The sequence below is a fragment of the Dunckerocampus dactyliophorus genome, chromosome 14, assembly GCF_027744805.1.
Source record: "Dunckerocampus dactyliophorus isolate RoL2022-P2 chromosome 14, RoL_Ddac_1.1, whole genome shotgun sequence".
In the NCBI taxonomy this organism is placed as follows: domain Eukaryota; kingdom Metazoa; phylum Chordata; class Actinopteri; order Syngnathiformes; family Syngnathidae; genus Dunckerocampus; species Dunckerocampus dactyliophorus.
The window spans coordinates 387,653-407,564 of record NC_072832.1 but is presented as its reverse complement, the minus strand read 5'-3'; the positions used below and the strand labels follow the sequence as shown (position 1 = coordinate 407,564).

The window sequence follows — 19,912 nt, the reverse complement described above, 5'->3', positions numbered from 1 at the left end:
GCACTGACATCAAGGGTAGTTATCAATATTGTTTTAGTTCTCGTCTATGTTTATTGTCACAAACATCGGTTTGTGTAGTGTTGTTATTGTTACATTGTTGATATAGTTACATTTCTATGGTGATACATTGCTTAAAAGAAGTAATAAGTTATTGGACACAGGAGGTCTTTGAAGGATTTCAATGAGCGCCAATAGTAGCTTCCAAACATATATTGACCTACACTAGGTCATAAATAACCTACAGTCATAATTATAAGATAAAAAGTCAAAATTACGAGACAGAAACTGCCTCCTTATTCACTGGAGCTTTCGTCACATGCGCAGTTTGTTTTTATTTTGTTAGTTTTATCTCATAATTTCGACTTTTTATCTCAAAATTACTCTTTATCTCATAATTATGACTTTTTATCTCGTAATTTCAACTTTTTATCTCATAATTATGACTTACCATTGGGATTTTTTTCTGCCTCTTGTTTTAGGGTTTGAAATGGCTAAAATGCACTGTGTGACAATGCTAACACTATACCAATGATGTTATTTTACCTTCTATCATTCAAGGCAAGCCTCTATGAACACTTAATGCAGGGGTGTCCAAAGTGTGGCCCGGGGCCATTTGCAGCCCTCAGCAGGCTTTATTCTGTCCTATCCTCAAACTAAACTTCAAGAGGGCCCACGTCACAACATTGCAAAGGTTTACGTCCAGGCTGAAAAGAAAAAAAAATGTTACAAGAAAAAAGTTAGCATAGCATAGCATTGCATTGTTTCGGTAAGCTCTTCAACTAAAATGGTATTTTTAATCATTTTGATCTGTCAATTTAGTCACACACGTTATTGGTTTTGTAATGTATTCCTGTACATAAAAATGAGCTTGCTAGGCCAAAAGAGGCCACATAAAATACTACATGATTTGGTTATTGAGTTGTGACTTATTTAATAATGTATTACTTATTTGTTACTTATTTAAACAAATAAATAGCAAAAATTTGGACACCCCCGACTTAAAGGGTTCCCATTAAAATGCATCATCCGCTTTAGGGCAGACAACTTGGAATGTTTCACGAGAGCTAGCCACCAAAGTGTTGACATCGAGACATTTACAGGACGAGTACTATTCCAGCTACTTTTATGACATTATTGCATGGTGTAATTAGTACCCCCCACGTCACCCCTTATGAGCTTGAAGTGGTTGATAGACTAATTGTGTCATCAAAACCACGAGTGTTTTGTCCATCCAGTGTAAAAGTAACTAAGGTAGTAAGTCAAGCATCCCCAAACTACTCTGCTACTTACAGGGCATGTATGCCATTGTGCACATGCTCATTGTGTGTGTGTGTGTGTGTGTGTGTAGGAGCACACAAAGTTCAACAGACAGTGGTCATCAGTTATCATACAGATGGTCCAATACAGTTACGGTATAGTACAACATCTATACATCTATACACCAACTATACATTGTGCGTTTTTTTTCCTTTGTAATTGTTTTTTTTTGGGGGGGGGGGGGGGGGGGCAAGGGTGTTGGGGCTTGGTCACCATTACATCACTGCTTAAAGACAGGGGGCAGAGTCAAAGTAGGGAAATGGGCAGAGCCAGAGATACACAGTTGCTACGTCTCAAATGGTGTACAGTGTTCCCTCGTTGATGGTGGGGGATAGGTTCCCAAAATAGTCCGCAATGAGTGAAATCTGCAAAGTAGCCAACTTTGTTTCCAATGGTTATATGATCAACCTACTTGGTTGGACACAAGAAATGATTCAGTGACTCACGCGTATTTCACTCCTCTGACCGTGCCTCTTAATCCAGGCGTTGTTCGGCTGTACTGTAGCGTTTTCGCATCCTTGTTAAAACATATTGCTCCTGTCCTGGTATTTTACTTCTGCTTGCCCTTCGTGAACCCAAGATTCATTTACATAACGTCTGCCTTCCTTCAGCATGTCCACAAGTGCAACTTTCTGCGCGATGGCTGGCTTCCTCTGCCTCTTGGGTGCAAAATGTTTGGTTGTGGGTTTTGTCGGGGAGAAAACATGCAAACATACATCGTTGAGAGTCACACTGCTGTTGTATGAACGCTAGCAAACAATAGGAAACACGGCAGTGCTGCACGAAGGAGATTGATTGTCAATGGTCCACAGCCAATCGGAACGCAGAACACAATGGGCAAGTTCTCCCTTAGCCAATCAGGACTGCTGTGGCTCTATATTTAGCCGGCTACACATACTGAGACGAGGTGGAGGGCCAACATCGTTCCTCCAGCAGCACGTCTTCAACTCACTTGAGTATACAACACCCTCTACTGGTAGCAGCAGTAAATGCAGTAACAAACATGGAACAGAGCACCCATAAAGGGCTCTAATACACCACAACCACGCACAGCGCAATGCGCCTTTTATACACTGTAAAAATAAACAAACAAAAAAAACATGCAAGATTGTACTGCAAAAAAAAAAGAGCAAAAGGTGAACGGCGAGGGAACACTGTACTTGCGTACTTACACTTCTCGCACGTTTTGAGTGCATAAGTGCGCTCACACCAAGAAGCACACTCCAAACATTCACACACCCTCGATAGTGGCCATCTTGGCTACGCAGCAAAAGGGGAGGGACTGACTAATAAAAAGCCACGCCTCATTTGAAGGCCAAGACGACAATGGGTGCCGTCAACAAACAGGACGTGAGGCGAGTGACTCAAAGCGGAGCACAAAGTGTCGTGTGGTGGTTTTGTTGTGCTTACACACAGCACACAACCTTAGTGAAGCCGCCGCTCACGTTGTGTTTGTGCGGGGGCCGACGCTTCCTGTCCATCTGAGGCTCTGTGTGGAGGTGGCGGAGTGATGTGTTACAAAATGACCTTTACAGTGGCAAAGGCTGGCGATCGTTACGATATGACGGTGGCCTCCGTCACGATGGCGGGGTCTTCTATGTCTGCTTTGCTCTGAACCATCCTCAGCTCCAGCTGGGGCGGACTGGGCCTACGACCAGGACCGGCTAGTTCTGATGGGAGACACACAGACACAAGCCAATAAAACAGTTGCTATGACGCCACCTACAGGTCAGGAAGGGGTTTTCTTACCGTGAGCATACGATATGGTCCTCTGGATGACGTGATGCATCACCGAAAATGTTTTCTCACAAGCCGTCTGATTGGGAGGGGGGGCAGTCAGAAGTAAATGATCATTTGTAGTGTGTACTTCCTCGTTACACAAATACACATCAGCATACACTATATGCTTTAATGCAGTATACATCCACCTTTCTACTTAGAGTAACTTTATACTTCTCACTGCGCTCTCTAAACCAGCTGGAAAACAGCTGCAGTACATCCAGAATGCTGCTGCTGGAGTCCTGCCTAGACGCAGGAAATATGAGCACACTAGTCCAGTACTCAGGTCTCTGCACTGGCTTCCTGTCGCTCAGAGAATAGACTGAAAAACAGCCCTCTTCATGGTCTTGATGGCTAAAGTACATCTGACATGTTAGAGCCACATGAACCATCTCGGGCTCTGACAAGCTCAGGGAGGGGTCTCCTGCGGGTGCCCAGAGTCAGGACTAAACACGGGGAGGCTGCGTTTCAGTTTTATGCTGCCAAAATTTGGAAGTCTTCCAGGAGATGTGCGACAATCCTCAACGCTGGCAACGTGGTGATGTCATGAAAAGAAGGGGGTCTGGTGATGAGTTCTGGACCATTTAAAGCTTTTGGAGGGATTTTTGAGGGAGGCCGATGAGTTGCAGTAATCAATACGGGAGGTGAACAAGAATACAGGTGGTATGGGGGCTGAGGGAGGGGCAGAGGCCATTGATGTTGCATAGATGGAAGTATGCAGAGCGGGTAATGTTATTGACGTGGGGATGGAATGACACCCAGACTCTTAACCTGAGGGGAGGGCAGACTATGGTGTTGTGGATGCTGAGGGAGAAACGGTCACGTTTGGAAAGTGTAGATTTGGACTTCTGTTTTTTCACATTTGAGTTGAAGGAAATTTGAGGTAAGCCAGGAGTCGATTTCAGTTAAGTAGGTGGTGGGGGAGGACGGAGGGAGGATACAATTTGGTGTGCTAGAGAGGTACAGCTGGGTGTCATCCGCAAAGAAATGGAATGGATGTTGTATTTGGAAGATAGATGATGAAAAGGAGGGGTCCTAGGACAGAGCCTTGAGGCACACCTAGTTTAGTAGTATCAATGGAGGACTGGGATCTGTGGGACTTAAAATAACCTCTTTTTTTGTTTAATATTCCAACTTGATGCTACTAAAATTATGTTAGTTTTCCTTCTTGTCCTAAAATTGAAACTTTTTCCTCATTTCTCCTCAATATGATTGTTTTCTCCTAAAATTATAGCTGTGTTTTCCATTTGTGCTGTTGTGTTTTTTGTTAAAAAGAATTTTCCAGCTATCTTCGTGTTAATTTTCTTCACTGCTTGAAGGAATTAATTAACCGCAACAAACGAGTGATGATTGTATTAGTAGTATGACCATTGCAACTTTTTCTTGCTACATTAGGCCTTTTTTGCTGGTTGTTTCTTGTTTCATTGTATTTTTACACGGTTCTGTGGGCTTTGCTCTACAGTACTTTGGACACCCCTGCTCTAACTACTGACTTGACTAACCACTGTGCACGCGGTGTAGTCAAGTCAGGCCTCTGACTGACTGATGAAGGATTGGGGTTGGGTTTAGGTTACTCCGTACTTGGCAGCGTTGCAAGTGTAGGTTCCTACCTTGAGGTCGTTGGGGTAGTGATGCGTCCATGCCAGTAGCATGGCGGCAAACAAGTCACCAGTTCCGACAAACACGGCGTCCACTTTGGGAACTTCTATCCGAACTCTCTGCGTCGTCCTGCTGCCGTCCGGACGAACTGAACAGCGCGACAGTTGGTTTATTGGGGTGACTTTGGCGTCACACTGTACAGATCACATGACACCCACCGTGGCGCTGGCTGCCCAGCGACACCAGGAAGCGGTCTCCCAGCCTGGAGGGCAGGTCAGAGGATGTGATGACCACCGTGTCTGGGCCCATGGTGTGTAGGAGGTCCATCACCTACAGACAAATCATCACTTGTTGAGGAGGAAGGACATGATGGCAAATGGGAGGTATGATGTGTCTCAAGTGGAGTACTTGCATCAGTACACTTCAGTAAGTACACTGTGTACATTGTTCCTCAGTCCCAAATCCACTTGCTGGAAATGACAATGGCACTTCTTCTCTTCACTACTTTCCACTGCTTCAGGGTGCTCCTCAGCCGCCGTTATTTCAAGTTATCCCTCCCCCTCCGCGGCAGACCCAGGATGGGATGGTGAGTTTACCACTTAGAGTATTTTGAGTGCAATATCTGGTGACTGACAGTGTACTGCATTTTGCCAACTAAAGTTGAAGTACACAAGTGTGCACTTATGCACGCAAAAGACTAAGCGTAGGTACGCAAGTGCGCCAGGTGAGACACAGCAGTAGTCATGTTTCCTCACCTCGATAGCATCTTTCTCTGTGCTGATGTTTTTACCTGTCAGCAGTCTGAAACAAGTCAACAATAAAGTCACATGACACTCCAAAGACATTTTCATATACAAGTAGGCACAGTAAAGGTACAGCTGCGCTGTTGTCGGTCGACATATTACTCACGTGGAGGGTCACCAAATGTGGAGATGTGATTGAGAAGGAGACATGAGTGGAGGATAGGTGGCATGAAGCGTTTACTCTCCACTGAGCAACAAGCAATAACCACTTAACAACGGGGGGATTCTGCAAAAAGGGCTTAACCAAGCCAGGCTTTGTGCTCAAGATGCAACCCAACAAAACCTAAATTCCCCAAACAGAACTGAACTGTACTTCGACGGTGGTAATCAACTTACTTTGTCAAGTCCGGTTTTCCGCTTTGTTTTAAGTGCGCATTCCATGACCGGCGGCGTTTGACATCATATTATTAAAAATTAGGGGTTATTAGGACCCTCCAACATAGAGCGGAACAAATACCAACTAGTGCTGACCCCTAGTTTATGTTGTGGTGGATGGTTAACCATAACAAACATAAACTAGGTTGTAGTGGTTACCCATCCACTACAACATAAACTAGGGGTTATTAGGACCCTCCAACATAGAGCGGAACAAATACCAACTAGTGCTGAGGGAAGGAAAAAGGAGACACAACATGTCCAGAGAGCGCTCTCAACCTGTGGGTACCCGCGGTGGGCTTTTAACAAATGTCAAAAGAAGAGAGTAGGGAAAGAAACCCAAAAGCCCACAGAAGCAAAAAGGAGAGGAGTGGTAGTCCCTTATGTAGCGGGGGTCTCCGAAAAACTCCAGAGGATCTTATGGCAACACAAAATTCCTACCTATTTCAAACCAGTAAATACCCTAAGACAAAAATGAGTGCATCCTAAAGACAAGGCTCCAAACCAAAAACAGAGCAATGTGGTCTATTCCATCCACTGTAAAGATGAGGAATGCAAAGAGCACTACATTGGGGAAACTAAGCAAATGCTCCAAAAAAGGCTTTATCAACATCGCAGGGACAATTCTAGTGGTCCTCAATCAGCAGTACATCTACACCTTAAAGCAACCAATCACTCTTTTGAGGACAGCGAGGTAAAGATTTTGGCCAAAGAAAACAGATGGTTTGAAAGAGGAGTAAAGGAAGCTATTTTTGTCAAACAACAGAACCCATCATTGAATCGGAATGGTGGTTTGAGGTTTAATTTGGACCCTGTGTTCAGCAGGTTACTGAGACCGAAACCCACAGCTCTTAGTCTTGCAAATGAGGTGGAGCCAGGGCCGAGCCAGAACAGTAGATGCTAACGAGCCAGTATCAGAGTCATTCATACCCAACTCAGGGAGCGACACTTCCCTTTTATCGGAGGTGCTAATGGCAGGAGAGGATTATACCACTACTCCGCCCAGGCGTAGTGTAGGGAACCAATAGGAGGAGGGTGTTGGCACACCAATTCCGCCCACTCTTACTGTATTTAAGGCCTAGGCTACCAGCACTTATTAGTTCGCTGACGAAGCTCTTCGGATGAGGAGCGAAACGTCCGACACCTTCTTCACAGAAGTACAGATGACGTCTCAAGAAGCCTTTCCCTCGTTGGACAACTCCTGTACGACTGAGAGCCTACACAGACGCATATTTCAAACTGCATTTTATTCCTGGTGCTCGCTTCAAAGAGTGAGCACATCCAGTGTATTCCTCTCTATCTCGTTTATGTATGGATTATATAATCAGCAAATGCTCTTTTTTCCCATTTTTTTCCCTCCATGTCCCCTCAGGAACCTCGTAGGTTCTCAATAAATGGCGACGCCATCTTTGAATTAGTTCAACAGTGAAACAGTGGCACTTTCATAACCCATTTTAAGCTGAAAGCCTGGACATAACCTGGTTGGGACCAGTTTATGAGTTTAGTCTAAGTTACCATGGCTTTAAAAGAAAGTCCTCGTGTTACCACGCTTCGTGGTGACGTACACACACACACACACACACACACACACGTTATTAAAACTGTACAAAGGTACAAAGGTGCGCAGGGCATAAGAATAGGAAAGAAAGGGAAAGTGACAACTTAGTGAAGTGAAATTAGACAAATGTTCAGAAAGTGGAGAAATCAACATTGGTTGCATGGTCGGTCCAAATGCAACCATCAAGAAGGATAAAAAACAACATCTTTGAACAGGTGAAAATATCTGCTCCTCTGAAATGGATGGCGATAACGAAAAAGTGTCGTGCTATAAGCAATAAGCCTGTCTCAGTGTCTCTCAGCCACAGGGATAAAAGCAAGGAACTTTATTTATTATTCTTTCATTTCACTCTTGTATTCCATCTTTTTATTGCAGTATTTCATATGTTCTTCATGTGTTCTGTGTACAGTGTGAGTGGGTTGGGAATTCTTAAGATAGAATTTAGGAATAAGTTCCCACTTGCACTAAAAGTCAATTTACATCGCCATCATAGGACTCATAGAACTCGTAGTAGACCGAGGACCTCCTGTAGATGCTTTTGCAGTCATACCAATTAGACACTAGGGGGTGCAGTTTGACATGATATTGTATTAATGCAGCTACAATGTGATCTTTTTGTTTATTAAAAAATGAGAAGCACACCAGTGACAACTAAAAACTCCTTGGCGGAGGTAAAAACATTCACTCACTCAGCCTCAAACTGGTTGGGAGTGATGATGTCTGCGACAGGAACCACCTTGTTCTTGTAGACGGGATAAAGGTTCTGAGGGACGTACTGTAAGAAGACACATGGTCACGTGCATGAAACTCACTCACTGACGCTCTCACACACATACACACACACACACACACACACATGCGTGTGCATTACTCACCATAGATCCATGGTCACCAAGCACCGGGTCACACACTGAAATGACACAATCACATCCATATGGAGCTGCATGGATCTTGTGGAATCCAAAGAACTTTCTGGATGAAAGTGAGTAGCTCACCATACACCAAGTTTGGGTTGGCTCTCTTTAGCTCCTGAACAATGTCCACCACCATCTCCAGGAAGGACGTGTCTCTGGTGTACCCTGAACACAACACACACATACAGTACGTCCTGTACATCCGGACACGTAACACGTGTGGCAAGACAGTAACAACGCCCACCTGTTAGGACGTAATCATACTGGTGCACGTTGTTCAGCTTGATGCCCTCATAGAGGACGTGCAGCTCGTCGGCTGTCAACACTTGGCCCTTCCAGTGGGAATATCCTGCAGGGAGGGGCAGCCCTCATTAGACATCCCATAGTGCTTCAACACACTCATTGATTGATTGATTGATTGATTGATTGACAGACGACTCATCTGCAACATGGAAAATGTGTTCATCTCATTAAATGCACACGACAGCCAAGGAGACACCAAGGAGGACAATGACGTGTGATGTTGAACGTGTCCATTGATTTCTATTTGTGTACGTGCGTGTGCACGTCTGTCTGCTGCAGGCTGCTGTTGCAGCTCCAGGTGAGTCACATGTGGGTGACGTGGTGGTGGTGGTCGCTAAGCAACACGCCAGTAAAAGCAAGCCTGGGGGGCTGGGAAGGGAAGTGAGCAGCTGTGCGTGCGTGCGTCAGTGAAATGATGGCTGCCTGTGACGTCATCGTTCTCTGCTGTCGCAACTCACGACGTGTGGTGGGTCCTCCTGGTTTTCATCATCCGCCGCTGTCCTCTTGCATGTGCACACGCAAAGCAGAGCGCATGAAATGGTTGTATGCACGTACCGTATGCAGACATCAATGCAATGCTGCTACTGTTTTCTTATTGGCCCGCAGCACATTGCAGATATAAAATTAAACCAAAAAAATCCCTGTAAATATTGTAAAAATAGAGCAAAAGGCTGATCTGTTGATACTAAAAAAGTGGAAAACGTTCTGACACCCCTGAGTGTCCAATGTCCAGAAGTCCAAACTGTAACAAAGTAAAGTGACTGTGAAGCCGCTTGGAAGAACAGTTAGCATTCATATCAAATGTAAGTCATCCTTGGAGGAGGTAAAAACTCATCTAATAAATGGAACCAGCCGTGATTGGACTGTGTTTGTTTTCACAGCTGATTCTTTGCTCACATTCAAGGTCACTTGGGGGAACTCAGACAACCCTGCAACACCAACATGACGAGGACGTTCCCCGCATGGTCCAACCAATGCTCAAGTGGCTGATCATTGATCCAAGCTTCACGCACGCACAAGCTACTGAATGTGTGTCATGTGTCAGCATTACCTGTGTGGTTGGAGAACTGTACAGAGTTGATGGAGTCCACCTCAAAGCCTAAAACCTGCCAGAAGACACACAGTGAGAAGGTTACACGCCTTCTGTAGATGAGAAACAGTAATTGTCCTTCACGTGCACAACAGATTGTTATCTGGATGACTTGACGAAACGGAACAAAAGGCTGGGAGGATGACTTGTGCTTTGTGTCGTCAGTGGAGTTGTGTGTGCATCTCCAGTGTGTGCTTTAAATACACACCACTCCCCATTTGAACACACATGCACACACACACCCAAAGCAGTCTTTCAATGCATTGAAGCCAGGATGGCTGCCCGCACACAATGACCAACTATGTGAAGTGTGTGCACACGTAGCTTACAGCACTGCCACTTAGGGCAAAAAGACACAACACAAGGAGAAAAGGCTGAACTGTTGATACTAATAATAACACAAAGCTTTGTCGTTCAATATATAGCGATCCCTCGCCACGTTGTGCTTTACATTGTGTGACTTCACTCTATCACGGTTGTTCATGCTCTTCTGGTTGAATACGGCCTAGCTTCAAAATCTGCACGTTCAAGCAAATGTTTGTATTTTTGGCCTACATTTCCAAACATAAAAATGTCTAAATGAAGTCACGTGCAATTTTAACGCATTGAGAAGATGCATGTAAAGACATTGTGATGATATGTAGTATTCTACGCTGGTCACTAGGTGTCAGTAATGTTGCATTGATGAGATGGCTTCAGTACGTCGCAGAAACCCGAAGTCAAAAAGGAACAATAACAAGGAACTGTCCAAATGCCAACATGTGTGAGTCTATATTATGTCTTATTTTCTCTTATTATGGCTGCTATATTGGGAAATATGAGTGTAAAGATGACTGTAGGGGTTTTATGTCATGTCTACAGGGCTCTAATCATGTTACAAACCGTATTTAGAAGGTCATAAACAGCTTTTCTAAGCTCTAACTACCAAAATATTCCATTTATAAATAAGGAATCCTACTTGGCAGAAATTCACTCATCACGATCGGTTCTGGAACCAATTAACCGTGATAAACGAGGGATTAGTACCTCAGTTTTGGTAAGATTTAAAAACATATTGCCAAAATATGTCTGATTTTCATACACTGCCTGGGATGTACAGTAGTACGGCCAACCATTGCACCTAACAATCTAATCATTCATTTCGTTTCATTTATGCAACAGGAAGACTTCAAAGCAATGGTTGTGTGACAATTGGGGCCCGACTCAGCAGCAAATTCAAAAAAGAAAAATCACGATCACAACAACAGATAAAACCACTCCTGCATCACGTGCACACACAGGTCGGTCTGGGACAAGGTCCATTTGCTTGCATAGCTGGAATGGAGTGCCCAAACCAAGAATCCCACGTGTTGCTGACTCAGCCTGGTGGTGTTGTTATTCACTGTGTGAGTTCAAATGTCTTTAACGGCTCTTTATTACAAAACGTGCTCTCAGCTCCCACCCGGAAGTCTGCTGCCCATCTGTGACGTCACCAGCGGTTAAAAAAGGGATTACTGCATATAAGAAGTGTCTGCTTTTTTATTGAATATGGCTGCAAAATAACCCGCCACGGGACCAAAGAAAGTTGCAAGTGCCAGCGCTTTGATAAAGATGGTGAGAAACGCTATTAACTTCCTCCTCTCAACCACCACCACCTTACTGTTTTGAGATGAGTCGTTTCTTTATTCAGTGTTGTTTCTCACCTCAGTAACCCAGAATGGAGGCAAACAAAGTTGCAAGTGGCAGCATTTTGACAAAGACGGTGAGAAACACTATAGAAGTCACTCATGACAAAGCAGGAAGGTGGTGTGCCTGTGGTGACTCGCTGCCACATAGCGTCTCTGGGAACAGTAGTCTTCAGTGAAGGTAAAAGTAACCTTAAATGCTCACTTAGCCCTTTCATTGCTTGCTGATAAGCATCTACAATTGTTTTATGCATGTCAAACTAGAATTGTAAAACTACAAAAACCTGTTTAGTGTTAACATTTTTGAGCGTCAACCACTGATGACGCCATAGATCAGGGGTCTCAAACTCGCGGCCGGCGGGCCATTTGCGGCCCACCAAATCGTATCTTGTGGCCCGCGACCGGACATCAAAGAGTAGTGTAACCGCAGCCCGCAACATCCGGCCAAGCTCAGTGTTACTTCCATACTTCCAGGGGCAAGTAAACACCAACACAGAACTAACAGTGGTGTTATCACATGGATGAGATTCCCAGCCCTACTCCCAATACTTGATGCGGCCAAGCCTCACCCAGACTCTACCTCCACTGGCCCCCGGGTAAACTGAGTTTGAGACCCCGGCCATAGATGGTTGAGGCGATGTAACTCCCAGTTTGGGTTATTCTTAATAATAACTCCTGCTCCCATGCCCAGAGGACAGCCACAAGGCCGCGTGGTTTCAAATGAGAAACTCAATTACCCATCTTTGTTTTGTAAACGCAGCCACTACCTGCCAGATTAGCAGTTCACAGATGATGACTGATTGTCTGAATGTATTAGATATTAGTTGAAAACTTTGGCCATGACAAGGCTTGGCTGTGGGTCTGTTCTACCATATGAGCATCACTCAGTGCTACACTTTGCTTGGCCAACATGAAAGTCACATATTAAAACAAAACAAAAAACTAATCATTTCTTCTTTTTTTCTGATGTTACTTGAATTAAACCAGCATTTGTTGAATAATTATGACTAATAAAGAGTGACACTTTTTAACACCTGTCGCAAACATTCAAGCCGAAATGACTTGATTACTGCCACTGATCATTTGCTTACTATATCAATAATTACAGACGCTCACGCAGCAGATAAGCACAACAACAACATGCGGGTGTCTCATCTTCAGTGCTAACATTTGCTCATTTTTGCCTACAGATTACATCTAGCAATGCGAGGGTTGCATATAAAAATGCCATGAGCTGGAGGACAGTGAGGCAAACGCACGGCGCGGCGCCGTCCGAGGCCGCTTATCTGGCATTGCTTCTGTCCTGACAGGAAGTGACAAGGGATGCCCAGCGTGCTCGCCGTCAACCTTCATAATGACAGCAGTTGATAAACTATCAACTATTCTATGCTAAACCCAGGAAGTGAACAGGCTAGCAGTAATTGCTGAGACACGGATGAGTGGTAGGCTTGTTCATACGCTGCTGTGTCATCATGGGACGTACTACAATGTAACTTTGGTAAGGCGTGTTTGAAACAAAGAAACCACGGTCCTAACAAGTTATTGTGACAACAAAACACAGACAACAGTCCTTCAAGTAGTTTCAACGTGATAAATCCAGGATCAGACATTACTAGGGATGGGTGACATATCGGTATTTTGAAAATATGGATAGTTCTTTTAAGCACGATATCATAAACAAGCATATTGTTCATATTGATACAGACTGGATTTGATGTGGAGGTCTCATGTTTCAAGATGGCAGCTAGTTACAGCAGCTCTGTATTTTCCACTGTGTTTGTAGTATTTAATATGCTTTATTCGTACTTTATTGTTTTTGTGCCATACCAACCCCTTAAGCAAGTGTGCAGCTATGGACGTTCATCTTGTTACGTTTGTAGCTTGCCTCTTGCTTGTTGCGGGACACTCATTCATTCACGGCTTCATTGTTAACACTCGGGAGCAGCTGTTAGCTTTGAGCCACACACCCCTTCGCTACGCCGAGCGACCGGAGATCCCCGCGGAGATACGAAGGAGGAGAGGCTGCATAGTGGAAGTGAAGCACCAACAGCGGAAAAGAAGGTATAAACTGTGTCTACCGTCTGTCATCGTGGGGTACGTGAGATCTCTCCCCAACAAGTTGGAAGAGCTAATGACGTTAACCCGGCTGCAGAGGGACTACCGTGAGTGCAGCCTAGTTAAGACTGAAGATTATATTTCACTTTTTCTATATTTATTTCCAAAAGGGAATGGACTATTTTATTTCAGCGGCTATTCTTCTATAATTTTTTTTTTTTTTACAAAAACTTACAAAAACGCATATTTGGCTTTGACTTTGTCTAAACTCACTTTGTGGAAAAAAATAACGGGATTTATATCGTACATCGATATTCAACCTCAATATACTGTATGGGGTATGAGTTTTAGTCCATACCGCCCAGCCCTAGACATTACTAATAGAGTTTTGGAGTTGTTGGATTGTGTATTTGCTGAGTTTTTATTCATGTGCTTGCGTCACACTTCCGTTTCCAGGGCATGTGATTGTTGTTAGCAACCGTTGCTAAGTAGTTGTTGCTTGCTGTTCAATGGAGCGTAAACGTGTTATACCGCTTATCCTCGGCTTCTGTCTCATTTTGAATCACAACTCTATACTTGAAGATCCTCGATGTGACTAATATGTCGACCGACAACGATGACTACAGTGACGGAATGACGGCACGCGCACCTTCATGGAGTTCTGCCAGCTAGCGCTACTGCACACGCGTATACAAAGAAAGCTGGTTTAAATGCAGTAGATCTGTAAATGTGCATCCCTTTGAAGGAATCTTCACAAGGCAAACAATCTAATGAAGGTGTTTACACGCGTGCTTAAAAGCTGATTTTACGACAATTCCTGCAATATTTTATTTCAGCGCATGTCAACATGCTGACTTGTCTGGTGGGGACACGCGTCACTGCCCAGCAGCCATTAAGGACCGCCACACAACTTGGCATCCTGAGGCGCGGCAGGAGCCAAAAATAGATTCAGCACTTCTCGCAACGAGTGACTGTCTCTCAGCATGGAGGTCCATCCCGCATCATCATCATCATCATCATCACCATCATTATCCAAGCAAAGCGAGCGCCGTTACCGTCGCACTGTCAACACCAGAGGTCCCAAAGGGCAATGATGCAAACATCCTCGTGTCTTTCACACAACAGCACAACCAACTGACTTTGCAGCTCGCAATTCCAAACTATTCGAGGGGTGCAACAAACTTATTACAAGTTACAGATTGGAAGTGACCTCTATGTATTTATTCTTATTCTATTGTCATATTTCTCTTTTCATATCTCTACTGTATTGTATTGTATTTGTATTTGTATTTGTACTTTATTTATCCCACAGCGGGGAAATTCACTTGTTACAGCATACTGTCATGCCATAAAACAACCAAGGCAAGACAGTATGGTCTTGCCTTGGTTGTTTTATTTTGTGATTAAGTTTATTATGACATTTTTGGAGAGCTGCTCGAAACGTGAATTTCTCTTAGAGATTAATAAAGTGTCTAACTATCCATCCATCCATCATTGTTAAGAGAACATTCAAACTCCACACAGAGACAACCACAAGTCCACCATGCTGCCGTGTGAAAAGACATATTAGCTTAAAATCAAACATAAATGTTGTATTTTATGCCAAAATGCTGCATTTAGTAAGACACTTTGCTCGGGGGGGGGCACCAGTGGTCAATGACCTGTGTCAATGTCACATAAACAAGGTGTGTGAATGTCCAATGAAGGTGATTGTGAGTGGGGCACAACTGTAGGATGGACTATCAAGCCTGTCCATCACAACATTTCCTCCCAAGTGTTTGGCTCATACGAAGACAGACAACACAACACAACACAACAGGCAGACACAAACAAGACATGAATTGAACATAGAGACGACTGACGTCACGATTGGTGTGCTGTCAGTCACGCTGAACTTGGCTTTTTCATTCATGAACAGTCACGACAGTCACGACTTACAATCAGCAATAATAATGAAAACGTGGAGTCGATAGACGATCCTCGTTAAAGCAGCAAACAGCTTGAAAAGATGCCAGTAGGCGTCTTGTCGTATTATTCTTATGCGTCTCATCATCACCATCATGGTTACCTGCAGCGGGAAAGAGGCGCTCTTGTTGCCCACATATCCCCGCACGACGTGGCTCTGGATGGACAGGACGCGGCACTCCATGGCGGCTCCGATCAGCCGAGGACGGATCCTTTTCAGCACATAACAACACTGACGAGACCACCAAAGAGTTAGCTCGGTGGCTAACACCACCTATGATGGCGGCCAACGTGTGTGAGTGCGTGTGTGTGTGTATAGTAGAGGTCGATCCAGATAGCGATAGTGCAGATACAATGAGTAACGGGTAATGGGTAATATCAGTATCAAATCGATTTTGATCAGATCGCTATTTTCTTCTGTTTATTATCATAAATATGTGATTTATAAATAGAAATATATACATTACAATTTTCTTAGTAACATTTTGTTTAAAGTCAGGTCAGCGAGGAGTTTGAAAGATTTAATTTTTTGAAGATGTTAGTTTTTACATTTATTTACTCGTTTTATTTTCCTTTTTTAAACAATTACTTAAAAAATGAATAATTGCATTATTTTTTTGATATTCTGCATACTGTTAATGTGGATAAAGTATAGTTTTCCTAAAATGTTTGTCTTTTTTCATTCTAATTTTGATCAGCAAATGAAAAGCAAAATGACAAAATCATTCCATCATCTTGAAACATTTCTCAAGTAAAAGGTTATCGCTATCAGCCATGTGTCACTGTAGTACTTGGAATCGAATCGATACCAAAATTTGCAGTATCGCCCATCCGTTATGTGGAGGGGGCGGTGACAAGAGAAAGCTAGCAAACACTAAAAACGCCTGTTGTTTCTGCTGTTATCTATTAGCCAAGTGTGTCATTGGCAATAAGTCGCTATTTGGATAGATGAGGGCGGGGACGTGCATGTGCACAATGCCCCACTATTTTGAAAAGGCTAAATCACTGGCCGCCTCAATGCAATGACGTCACCAGAAGGGTCCTTTTTGGTCGTCCTGGCCAACACAGCTGCACTTCACTACCCAGAATTATTGACTTTATATATAGTTTTTAGTAATACCGACGGTTGAAATGAGTATTTGTGACACAAGCAATGAGTTGATTAGTAATACGTCTGAAAGGAAGACCATTTGTGCATGGTTGTGACTCCGAGCTGCATCAGAGTCGTGACTGGGAGGATTTGGCATGAAGCCCCATCAGCTCACGTAGAGAAGACAGCCTGACAAATGTAGAATACAAATGCAGCAGAGTCGTGACGAGAAGGGAAGATAAACGTCATGAAAGAACGCCACCTGCTGTTCATCTGCAGTACAACACAACTCTACACGAATGCTCAGCAGAACCAACATAAACACGCTTCCACCCAAATGTTTTATTGAATTGAAATGACGTGATGTGACACCCCATTACACAATGTACACATTTATCAAATGGAAAACAGTCAAATATACAAACATTTAAAAGAGACAGCAAATCAATTGAACATCACCTGCAGCTAGCATGTTAGCAAGTGCTTTCAAAGACATGCCAATGTTTACATTTCAAGTAGGGCGTGGCTTACGTGCTTATAACAACATGTACAGTCCGTGCCCTCGAGGCAGCTGCCTTACACACAAGACGACATATTATGGCATAAACATAAAATATATCCATCTCATCATGCTAGCATCCATCTAAAACCGATCCTGCCTTGCTATCAATAATGTCATGGATGGATAAAAGCGGCAAACGAGGAAACCGCTGAAAACCGTTAGTCCGTAAAGATACTTGCTGGAAGGATGCTGAGTATGGTTAGCGTAAGGCTCCAGATACACCTTGTCTCCCCTCTCCACGTGCACCATCCTGCTGTTGGAGCGTTGGTGTCGTCAGTCGCCTTCATCATGCACTCCGTGTTGCCATCCTTCTTCCTATACACGCCTACATTCATGATCCTTCTCACAGCCGTGTGGCAGGTAGAGGTGAAGAAGCAGACGCCCTAGTAGGGGGCTGTGAAAATGCCTGCGGGGGACAAGCACACCTTTGTTAGCGCCCCCCAGTGGTGCTGACTCAAAGCGCTATCAATTTTACAGCGTAAGAATGCTGTTACAGACCGAGCCTTGCCCATAGCTAGCTAGCAAACAGTCAGCTGTTGCTCACCGCCAATACAGCACTCGACAGCCAACCCTGTGAACCCACAACGCCAACGAAAAGCTCTGCACCCGAATGGTGAAAGAAGGCAGTCGGAACCCCGGACCGAAGGAAGGCAGAAGCTACGCAGGCCAAACGGTGGTCTAGTGCAGGGGTCACCAACGTTTTTCCTTGTGAGAGCTACTTTTACAAGATGAAAATGGCCAAGAGCTACTCATTTTTGTAACATTTGCTGTATTTTCAGAGCTTATTTTAAACCCAAACAAAGCGAATATGCTTGTTTTACCAGAACATTAACAAAATGCTGGTGTCCACAACTCACATTTTGTATTTCAGAATGCATTTCTTTCTACTGTTCTTTCATTATTAACTGAAAACCTGAATGAAAAGCAGGCTTGCAGGCACCTCATGTGGTCGTGGGGGGCTACCTGGTGCCCACGGGCACCACGTTGGTGACCCCTGGTCTAGTGGTTAGCATGTTGGCCACACAGGCACAGTCAGGAGATCGGGAAGATCTCAGTTCAAATGTCCGTTGGGTATTTCTGTGTGGAGTTGGCATGTTCTCCAGGTGCTTCGGTTTCCTCCCACATTCCAAAAACATGCATGTTAGCTTCATTGGAGAGCCTACATCACAGGTGCCAAACACAAGGCCCGGGGGCCAGATGTGGCCCGCCACATCATTTAATGCGGCCCGTGAAACCGTTGGAATAAATCATGTCAATAATGCACTTCACCTCATTTTGACAGAAAAGTTGTACTGCATGCGGTTCTTCTAAGCGTCAGTATCATCTAATCATGCAGCAAGATATTCCACGCATTTTTCAAAAAAAATACTTGAATGTCTGCTTGTCACCATGACATCCTCACTTCACTTCTCATTTCAAAGCACGTTATCCATCAATTTGTTAGTAAAAATATAATAATCTAATGCATGGGCAACTGTGTAATAATATTATGAGGTTATATTTATATTTAGATTAATAAAAACTGACAGTTACAAGTGGCCCTCTGAGGGCAGCCGTAACTGCGATGTGGCCCTCAATGAAAATGAGTTTGACACTCCTGCTCTACATTGTCCATAAGAAAGATATAGAGTTAACTTTGTGTCAAAAAGGTATTTATGACTTTCCTTGATTGATTTATGACCCCCGTCATAAAAGTTTATGACATGCCCCTCCCTCACCCCCAACATCAAAGCGTTTTCACACCTATGTGACGAAGATCAAAGTGGTTTCACACCTAGCAGACATGTTGATGATATGGCAATAAAACAATACAAGTTTATGACATGGTAATAAAACAATAAAACATCAAAGCATTTTCACACCTACGTGTCAGAGATCAAAGCATCAGGAAGCGGACATCCGGAAGTCATAAAACAAACAAACAATCATAAAATCATTCCCATGTGACTGTGTTTTCGTCCGGATGCGTGTGGGGGAAGCCCCCAAGCCCATACCCCTCCTTTCCTAACTACCCCCCTGCAACCCCCCACCCCCAAGACGTTCTCCAGCCTTATCTGGGTGTGTCTCAGCATGTGTGACTGGGGCCCCAATACCGCCCCCTCCGGCCTCTTTGTGTGTCTGGCAGTGTCTCAAAAATGTAGTTTTCCCAATTAAACAATATAAATAATACTGCTAAGACAGTCAAAACATTGCAAACTCTTTTTTACCTCTTTCTTGTATTTTAGTCAACCTACCGTAATTTAATACTTTTCCAACTATATCAATTTTTTATATATATATATATATATATATATATATATATATATTTATTTATTTATTTTTTGGGGGGGGGTCTGGTAGGTCTTTGTAGAAGGTGGAGACCAGCATGTGTGATAGAATCACACTGAATCAGTCTCTAATTCACAAACAGGCCCTCTTCCGACCAATCCATCAGCCTCCAGTTCTCTGTCAAAAACGGTGATCGGATTTATTCTCTTATAACTAGTCGTCTTCTGTCTTCCAACATTGTCTTCAGCTCGAGTGGTTAACCTCTCCCCCAGCAGGGCATGCCTCCGCTTCTCACTTTCTTGAGTGAAAAACAAACTAATTTCTTTCAAGCCAGCCAGCTTTGGGAAGTCTACCACCTTGAACGCAAGGTGAATTGGGAAATCCCGCTCTTTCTCCAGACCTGCCCTTGGTCTGGCAGTATTAGCAGCAGAGGTGGCATATCTCACCAGCAGCCAGATGTGTGATCTCGAACAATCGACGAGAAAAGATCCACCCTCTTCACGCAGTAGCGAATCCGTTCTCACCGCTACACTTGGCAACATTCTCGTAAGTCCTACGTCCCCTTGGTCG

At 43.9% G+C, this 19,912-nt stretch overlaps 1 protein-coding gene across 1 annotated transcript; it reads right to left on the bottom strand.

Moving 5' to 3' along the window:
- Positions 1 to 1,495: 1,495 nt before the first annotated feature.
- Positions 1,496 to 15,743, bottom strand: LOC129194070 (pyridoxal kinase-like). Its single transcript, XM_054798981.1, has 11 exons — positions 15,526 to 15,743; positions 9,700 to 9,754; positions 8,590 to 8,694; positions 8,427 to 8,510; positions 8,307 to 8,341; positions 8,121 to 8,206; positions 5,451 to 5,496; positions 4,914 to 5,025; positions 4,707 to 4,843; positions 3,067 to 3,133; positions 1,496 to 2,987 (listed from the first exon to the last, which is right to left on the bottom strand). Exons 1-11 carry the CDS (start codon positions 15,604 to 15,606, stop codon positions 2,872 to 2,874), a joined length of 924 nt encoding a protein of 307 aa, XP_054654956.1. The 5' UTR covers positions 15,607 to 15,743; the 3' UTR covers positions 1,496 to 2,871.
- Positions 15,744 to 19,912: the final 4,169 nt, after the last annotated feature.

What these genes read in the sequence shown, in the direction of transcription:
- LOC129194070 (XM_054798981.1), bottom strand. Translation starts at nt 15,606, where the DNA reads ATGGAGTGCCGCGTCCTGTCCATCCAGAGCCACGTCGTGCGGGGATAT. An exon ending in ACAGTTCTCCAACCACACAG is followed by an intron (nt 8,695 to 9,699) that starts GTAATGCTGACA and finishes CCCTCCCTGCAG; the next exon opens with GATATTCCCACTGGAAGGGC. An exon ending in ACTACCCCAACGACCTCAAG is followed by an intron (nt 3,134 to 4,706) that starts GTAGGAACCTAC and finishes CCTCCCAATCAG; the next exon opens with ACGGCTTGTGAGAAAACATT.